Source organism: Triticum dicoccoides, chromosome 5B, assembly GCF_002162155.2.
Source record: "Triticum dicoccoides isolate Atlit2015 ecotype Zavitan chromosome 5B, WEW_v2.0, whole genome shotgun sequence".
NCBI lineage: Eukaryota > Viridiplantae > Streptophyta > Magnoliopsida > Poales > Poaceae > Triticum > Triticum dicoccoides.
The window spans coordinates 586,572,146-586,581,843 of NC_041389.1; the positions used below are offsets into that span (position 1 = coordinate 586,572,146).

The following is a 9,698-nucleotide window of genomic DNA, read 5'->3' on the forward strand; positions in this document are numbered from 1 at the left end:
CCTAACTTATATCGTTGGTTGTATCGGATGGTTGCTTTGCAATACAAAGCGGGGAAACCCTTTTTCTTAACTGAATTACAGTATCAAACACTCGGACAACAAAAGGATATTGATCAGATTGTACTACCTTCATGTCAAAATATAAGACGTTTTTACAATGAGGTACTAGTATTTCATTTTAAAACTGAAATGTTTATTAAAATCGTATTATTCCAAATAATCACATCCGTACGACACATGCACATACCCTCGAAATTTAAAATAAGCTTGGTTCAAATCAGGAAACCATATGTGTAGGAACAACAAGTTTATTATTAGTCCAGCTGACAATGCATCAGTCGTGGCGGAGATGGATCTTGTACTCGACGGTGGCGTCGCCGGTCTTGGCGTCGAACCAGTGGGTCCGCAACTGGCAGTAGCCGCGCGCGAACCGAAAGACGCCGGTGCCGCCGACGACGGGCATCTCCCTGACGGCCCGGTCCGCCTGATTGGGCCCGATGATGGCGATGCTGCTCCCGTTGTAGGCGCCGTCGACGAAGACGAAGTTCATGGCCATGAGCAGCGACAGGCTGTCCTTGCCGGCGCTGATGTACATGCCTTGCGCGCGGCCGAGGAGCCTCGACGTCAGGTTGGGCCCCTCGGTGAGCGGGTCGTCGATGACGAGCACAGTGCCAAAGCCCGTGGCGGAGGCGTTGGAGGACGGCGCCTGCGCCACCTGCACCACCCTCGCGTTCGGCCCGCCGCTCACGACGTCGTGCCAGTACACCCGCAGCCGGGTCTCCTCCGCAGCCGACGCGGGCGCCGCGGCGGCCGCGAGGAGCAGGAGCGCGGCCAGGCAGGAGAGAGCGGTGCTGCTCGCCATTAGGATCAGCTAGCTAGTAAGCTAGGAATGGATTGGTGATCGGATGCAATGCGATTGCTTAGCTCTTCCTGAGGAGCTCTGGTTTGTGCTGGTTGCTCTCCAATGGTGCAGAGATGGGTCTATTTAACGGCAAGTTGCGACAGTGTCTGGCCGTGTGTTCGGTTTATCTTCTATGCGTGTGCAAGATGTAGTAGTTGATCTTACAAGTCATCGTGGACTTCGTCGGCTGTGACTTGGAATAAGAAGCTGTGCGCAGTAGGTGAAGGTATGACTGAATTAACACGCTATAGTTGGGTGGTGCAGTCTGCACTTTCCATGCATCCACACACACACGCTCGTCCTCCTTCAAATTCGGAGAACGGGGTGCTCTAGAAGGTTGACGCGGGGACTCGATCGTGCCATTAACCAACAATACAGGGGTCCGGCCATTGACCGCAGTTATTCTAAGACTATTGACAGCGATTGACCGGTAAAATACTAAACCGACAGGTCCGTTTTTTAACTATGCTTGTGACTGAGAAAATAGATTATTTGCCTGAGATTGATGGGTGGGGTCGGGACCACCTGCCATTGGGAGAACCCTAGAGCAAATCATCAAACTCCGTGTAAAGTAGGGCAAATGATCCAAATCCCCGCATGTGACTCACGGGCGGCCGTTCTATTGACGTGGGTGCTTTGGGTCACTTCTTCCTCTAGCCGGCTGATTGGCATAAAGCCGCTCGTTGAATTTCAGTATGTCTTCATGCACCCGTAAACAGGGCACATGATTTATAAAATCTTGTCAATTTTTCATATGGGCTAAATAGACTTGCCTTTTCATTGCTCTTACAATACTTACAAATTTGGTGAGGGGTTCATGGACATTCTTGTGTATCCGAACCCTTATGTAACCATCTTGATTATTTCCAGCTAGTCTCATCTCTAGGATTGCGCTCGCTTTCTTGATGAGCTTCTCCACCATATCATAATGACAGTACCCCTCCGGAAGTTTCTAAATCTGGAGTGAATTGCATATAGTTTTTGTCATTTTCATGGCCTTTGTGAAACCATCATATTGTTCCAAACAAAAAACTGAACAAAATTGCAAAATGGGCAATTAAAGCCATTATCTCTCAATTGGCTCATTTTCTTTGGGCAAATCTTTGCGATGTGCATAAATATCATTTGGCTAATTGGGGTCTTCTATGCCAAAAGAGTCCTTTGGTGGTCTAGATATCCCTAATTTAAGGGAAGTTAACATGTCACTGCTATTGTGGGCTAAGAGATTTTTTTCGGTGATAACAAAAATTGGGTTTCTCTGGTGAACTATAAATACCGAACTAATAAACCTAATATTCTCTGGTCTGACAAAAATGTGGGGTCTCCTTACTGGAAAGGCTTTACCTGGGCAATGGTCGGGGTCAAGCCTTTCTATAGGCGGGAATTGGGCGGTGTCTGCAATATTTACATTTGGCATGATGTTTGGGCTAGAGATTATTCTCTTAAAACACAATTCTGGGACTTGTTTGACATCTATCAACACTAAAACTCCACTGTAGTTTAGGTATGGATGACCATATTCTTAAACTAACTTTCAAAAGATGTGTAGATGCTTCTCTATTAGAGAAATGGCATATTATTAGATGTGTTATTTAGAAAATATATTCCAAATAATGTGGCTGATAAGCCTATTTGGACTTTGCATGCTTTTGGGAGTTATTCCACTAAATCTTTCTATAAGAAAATCAACTGGGTTGGGGTCTCCACCCCCATCTGGGACAAATTCTGGAAGATCATGGTTCCCCATAGCTACTTGTTATTCATTTGGTTAGTGATTCACAATAAAATCCTTACTAGAGACAATTTAAGTAAAATACAACATCTTGATGATTTGTCGTGTCTTTTCTGTTGTGAAAAGGAAATAGTTGATCATCTTTTATGTGATTTTATTATTGTTAGAAGTGTCTAGAAGATAAAGTTGATGCTTTTGGTTTTTACCTCCTAATAGTTTACATGAACTTCCTATTATGGGATAGAAATAATAAGAAATTGGTTATAGCTATGGCTTTTGTTTTATCCATTTGGAGCTTATGGACTATGCGAAATGACTTGTGTTTTCTGAGAGTTATATGGAGGAATACCCAGATTATTCTGGGGAAGGCAAGCATGCTTCTTCATCGCAGGACAGTGTTGTGCTCCGATACACAATCAAGGCAGATGAAAAAAATGTCTGCTGCTTACGGGTCCAAGAAGAGGGGAACTTCCGACGATCGCCTAGTGAGGGACAATTGGAAGTGCAACCTGGGAGATCAGCCTAGCTTCAATCTGCGAGCCCATTCCAGCTAGACAATTGATGATCCTGTAATTGTTAGCTATCTTTGATGCACTTTCATGTTGCTTGTCATGTCAAATTTGTGTTAGGAACTTTAAAACCCTATATGGCTCACTTACTTTGACTTTCCCGAGCGTGGTGAACAGTATTGTCTTTTGGTTGCCTCGTTTTCATAAAATGGGGTGGGTGAAACCCCTCTTCATTAAGGAAAACTGAACAAAAATGGAATATCCACGGGCCCTCATGAGGATCCTCTCCCAATCACCCAATGAGAAGAATTGCATAATGAATAAATTCCACATGATTGGTCAGAATGGAACATCATGCATCAAGTTCCATGTCGTAAGCACCTCTCTGATGAAATCCCCATGACTGAAATTGACATCTGTTTCAAACCTTGGCCAAGACGTGGCACCTGGAGTTTTTCTTGATCGTTGGTTCTTACTCAACAATCCCCACATCGTCGAGATCCCCCTTCTCGAGTTTGAACTGCTCAAACATACCATCTAGATCTATGAAAAGCCCGCCCTCCACTTGTGGCTGACTGGCATCACAAATTGTCGTCTCTGTCACTTCCACCATATCACTCTCTTTCACCATCTCGTAAACCACATAGACCAGCAAACCCTAGCACATAGGAGCTGCGAGAGAAGCCCTCCTCCCCGGTTAACTTGGCCTTGAAACCTTGGAATGGGAACGCTAGGAAATCTATGGCCATTGGGAACGCAGAGATGAAGCTAACACTAGTGCAAAAACCCTTATAGAGGATCTGCATAATTGCATTAGTTGCGTGGCACAAAAATGCCATGCCACTGTTATTTTCCCTAAATACCAATCGCGTGTCAAAAGAACAACACACCACCATGTACCTATTACTAGTGGCATGAAGACAATGGAGCACACCACAGGTGCACTGGACCTAGGAGTGGGCACGGCAGAAGATACTACTGGCGTGGACTTATACCGGCACACCACTAGCACCTTAACTATTGTTGGCATGGGTTCCTAACAGGCATGCCACAAGTATTTCATCACTTAGTAGCAGTGTTGGTTTTTGTAGCAACACCAGCACTAGTGCAGAACCGGCCTTTAGTGCCGGTTCATAACGGCCTTTAGTGCTGGTTCTCCAACCGGCACTAAAGAGTGGGGACTAAAGGTCCCCCCCCTTTAGTACCGGTTCGTCACGAACCGGCGCTAAAGTGCGAACATGTGGCACGAGCCAGGCCCGGGTGCGCGTAGGGCTTTAGTACCGGTTGGTAACACCAACCGATACTAAATGTTTGGGTGTTTTTTTATTTTCCATTCCATTTTTTTGTTTGCTGGTATTTCACGATACTACAAATTGTACACGTTATGCATATATATAAATAGATTTTCTCGTACGTGTGTGTGTGTATATATATATATATATATATATATCATCGAATGTCTCACAACCAACACCATTATTCACACATACACATGTATATACATATACAATTTCTCCTACATATGTTGCCTTTGTGCCTCCGGAGCACGATGACAAGTGGTTCATGGGGGCGGTAGCGGGTAATAGCATTCTCTTTTGGGATTTATGACCTGGTCGAGCAAAAATCCGGCTATTTCCTCTTGAAGTGCTAGTATGCGGTCCGATGGTAGGAGCTTATCCCGCACCTCTCTGAACTGTTAAGAAGAAGATCAATATGCATGTGTGTTAGTTGTGTGACTAGATATCGATAATGGTGTGAATAGTGTTCTGACAAACGTACCCAGTCCTGTCTATCAGATCTGCTTCTTTCGGACGTCATCATGCGAATGTTCTCGCAAACGTAGAATGCACACAGATTATTCCCCGGCGCCTGCTTCAGGGCCTTTACGAGAATGGAATTGAATCAGATAATGATTAATCAAGCATGATAATTAATTAATGATATTGAAACAAGAATTTAAAGAGATGGTAGCTAGCTAGTACTACTTAATTACTTACCTTTGGTCGATGCCAAAACAACTTTTGTTTCCATTAGCCTGGAGTCACCTTGATGAACTTTGCCCATGCCCTGCCCGCCGGCAAAGAAAATTAATAAAGGGGTTATTAAATAGTTCATATCAGGAAATGACGAACTAATAATAGGCCGAGATATATATAGTTAATAATGATTGAAATTACCTGTTGACTATCCCCTTCACAATGGTGAAGTCACTTTCTTCTTTAGTTAGTGAATCCAGTAATTCAACTTTTCCTTCCTCAACTTTAATGTCTATCAAGACCCAGTGTCAACTGTATGCGCACATGTTTGCATGTCAGCGGGCATGTGCATAAAATTAATCAACTACCGTAAACCGTATACACTTAATTATTAACATCTAGCTAGCTAGTAAGCAAAAACAGAATTTGTAGTACAAGACAGTGTGACTCACGAGAAGTTGTAAGGAAGTAGTATATCTTCATTGCTATTGAGGCGCTTCAAGAACTCTACCATGCTTTCCTCTACACCTGCTTGATAAAATGGAAACTTCCATATGTCCTCATTAATGGTATTTGGGTCAATGAACCCAATGCCATAGCGTCCAGATTTTTTCATTTCATACATCTTTATCCTGCATATAATACCACATAAAAGAATATAGTGAGGATAATTACATGTAATGATTGATCAAAATTATCACTACATAATTAGCTTGAGACTAAAATTACAGAAAGAAATCACTTACAGACAATAGCAACTGACGATAGACTTGTCGAGTGCGTCTTGATTGTATAACTGAAAAAGTTCTGTATACTCAATGGACAGAGCTTTCTCATGGTAATAATGCTCCTTCTTAACATTCACCATGAGGGACACTCGATTGGAAATCTTGGTCATGTTCATGTATCATTGATGCAATTCATACATTCTCGTTGGGAGGTCCTTGACCTTGTCTGGATGGACCAAAGGTTGGCCCCAGGCATATTTCCATTTTATTTCCGATTCTTTAAGCGGAGACATGGGCTCGATTTCGAGGAGTTGTCCAACAGAGATCTTCAGCATTTCAGCCTGCATGATGTGCTCCTCCGTTATTACCACATCGCCCTGCTGGGGAATGCTAACGGTTTACCCACAATAATATTTGGCGCGCGTACTCCTCTCATGTGTTGTTGGCACAACAGGTGGGGGGATCGCTTGCGCCGCCTGTTCTCCCATCTGGGGAATGGTTTTCCCGCATTTTTTGCCAGCTTCTTGTTGGCTCGAGCTCGAGCTCGCTTCCTTCTGTAGCCGTGCTCGATGTAGCTTCCTAATTTGACGCTCATAGTCTGAGTCAACAGGCTTGGGAGCTGGTGCTCTAGCCATATGAATGAAGTGGTCAATCGTTTTCTGAGGCACTTTCTCCTTTGGCGGCGGTGCCGGTTTCGGTCCAAAATGGGCATCCACTTGGGCCTGCACTATGGCTGCGTTTTGCTCCTCGGTCATGTCGTAAGGCCTCTGAGGAAGAGGAGCGAGGCTTGGACCATATTTATATCGCTTGTCTCCCCCTGTACTTCCTGAACTACCTCGACTCGTACCGCTACACACCAAAGTTGCGGCATGTCTCTTCTGTGATTGCTGAGACGGCGGAGACGGCTGACGTGGAGTTGGACCAGGAGAAGTGGCCTGACAATATGCCGGACTTGAAGCAGGAGGTGTGGCCTGACACGGTGCCGGACTTGAAACCGGCGGAGGAGGTGGCGGACTTCAAGGAGGAGTCGCCTCACGCGTTCGTGGACTTGGAGGAGCGGGAGTCTGCTGACTCGGTGGCAGACTTCGAGGAGTCGGCAGACGACGCGGTGTCGGTGGACTTCGAAAGATGATGCAATCCTTTCTCCATAGGATGATACGATGTATGGCCTCTCCCAGTGTGCGCTCGTATTTACCTCCAGGAATGTCAAGCGTTAGCCCCGAATATGGGTCCACCACTTCATCAACCATGACACGAGCATAGCCCTCTGTAATCGGGATGCAATGGTAGGTTGCTTCGGGGGTCACTGGAAAAGCAACGCCGTCCGCCACCTTCATGGATATGTTCTTCATTTTGGAGTGTAGCTCACAGTTAGTGTTCTCTATGATGTCATCCAGAGGGTATGTATCCAGCAGTGTGTCGCCCGGGGCAGAACCAACGCTGCTTCTCGGCATGGATGGGACGGTGCTATCCAATGCTGGACGATCATCCACTTGCTGCTGTCGCTGCTGAGACCCCCTTTCCTGGCTAAGTGAGTCTATCTGCTACTGCTGCTGCTGTAATTTGAGTGCCAGGTCCGCGCGCCTTGCTTCTAGGCCTTGAAGGCGTTCTGCGTCCTGCTTCCTCTGCTCCTCCTCCAGCTTCCTCTTCTTCTCCTCCTCCATCTTCTTTCTTGCACGTGACCTGTAGTCGTCATTCCAGTCCGAAAAGCCCTCATACCAGGGAATAACACCCATGCCTCGTGTTCTTCCCGGGTGTTCAGGATTTCCCAGGGCGCGCGTAAGCTCATCGTTCTCTCTGTTGGGCGTGAACACCCCCGCTCGAGCTTCTTCTATTGCGTCAAGTATCTTTTGTTCGGCTCCTTTTAGACTTGCCTTCTTCGAAACCAGGCCTGTCTTCGGGTCCAACGCCCCCCCCATGCGCATAGAACCAAGTTCTGCACCTGGGGGGCCAGATCCTAGTAATCGGAGTGACCCCTGCACCCTCCATCTCTTGCTCAGACCTATCCCACTTAGGCAATCCCACCGCGTAGCCACCTGGACCCAGCCTATGGAACTGCGTCTTTTTTGTGGCATTTGCCTTGTTTTTCATCGACCGTTCCTTAGATAATTCTGAATCCTTGAAGGTCACGAAATCGTCCCAGTGTTCTCTTTGCTTCTCCAGTGTTCCCTTGAAATCTGGAGTCTTCCTTTCATTAGCGAGGTAGTTGGCCCATACAGTTTTCTTGTGGGTGTTGAATGCAATTGCCATCTTCTTAAGAGCAGCAGCCTTGAATTTCTCCACATCTGCTTTAGTGTAATGATCTGGTAGGGTGAAATGTTCCATCAGAGATTTCACCAGGCCTTTTTTGGCTCTGTCATCGACCCAAGTAACACCTGGACGTTTAGTCTTTGGCTCTTTCCATTCTTGAATGGAGATCGGGAGTTTGTCCTTCACAATAACTCCGCACTGAGGAGTCCACTTGTCCGCAACGTTCTTAGGTGTGAGGGGTTCACCATCCTTCAACAATCTGCCCAGGCCTCACTTTGTCTTGCTGTCTGTAGAAGCAGATTTGCTCGATCCGGAGGGCTGAAAGAAGAAAGATCGATTCGTTAATATATCTTCAATAAAAAAACATGTGATGATCACCAGGATGCATGCTTATATAAATATATACCTCGCCGGAAGTCTTTGTTATTTGAAGATCAGCATTGTCTGTGTCATCACTAACATTGTCTATGTCATCATAATCATAGTTCATGACTTCATCAGCTCGGTCGTCGAGATCGAATATCTTTTCATCACCCTCTCCGGTATTGTTCAGATATTGGGAGTCGTCATCTTCATTCAGATTATCTAGCCTATGAGGGCTGCGTATGATGTCGAACAATTCCTCTTCTCGCTCTCTGCCGGTATTGTCCGCCATAGCTTTTACTTTACTAATTAATACAGAAGAAATATAAAACAATTTAGTATTCAAATTACAATGCGTGGATGCAATTAATCAATAAGGAAAAACTGAATCTCGAATACATCGTCAAAAATATATAATCTTGAATACATCATTGTCTTAATATATATAATCTCGAATACATCGTCTCGAATATTATATATCGAATACATCACTGGCTAGGTACCTAATAAAGATCGAGTACTACAGAAGAATCTAGGGCGCCACTCGCGGTTCCTGGGGCGTGGGCGGTGCACACCCAAAGAGAAGGAACCATCACAGGATCATATCTCCGGTCATCTGCCCAAAGAACCCGCCAAGTAGTGGAGAACCTGACGTCGTCCATAGCAGCCATGTAGCGATGGACGTGCTCATCTTCCTCCCTGACACGGCGACGCACCACCTCCGGCGGGGCCAGCTGCCTCTGCACCGAATGTGGCCCACGCGATCGCCACCAAAGAAGATCAGGGTCGACAACGGGACCCGAGGTCGGGTTCCTTACCAAGCGGCGTGTCCCTCCAGGTAGCACCTCCCAGTGCGAGCCCGGCGGAGCCCAATCCCGGACATGGGTCCTCTGAAGCAGGACGTCATCGCGAACGGGTCGACGTCGAGGATGCGGGCCGGGCATATCGTCGAGAACAAATACTATATGCCCGCAAAGAGTAACATTTTTTAAATGATTGGATTGTGATAACTAAAATTATATATATATATATATATATATATATATATATATATATATATATATATATATATATATATATATATATATGAAAATTCTAACAATTTGATATAACTAAAAGACAAAAAAATTGCTAACATTACTATAAATATTTCTATAACTAAAAAACAGAAAACATTTCTAACATTTCTATGTAACTAACATTTCTAATATTTATATAACTAAAAAACAGAATAATTTC

General features: G+C 45.2%; 1 protein-coding gene across 1 annotated transcript; it reads right to left on the reverse strand.

Moving 5' to 3' along the window:
* Positions 1-129: 129 nt before the first annotated feature.
* Positions 130-989, reverse strand: LOC119306231 (dirigent protein 22-like). The gene has a single exon (XM_037582509.1). It carries the CDS (start codon positions 860-862, stop codon positions 335-337), a length of 528 nt encoding a protein of 175 aa, XP_037438406.1. The 5' UTR covers positions 863-989; the 3' UTR covers positions 130-334.
* Positions 990-9,698: the final 8,709 nt, after the last annotated feature.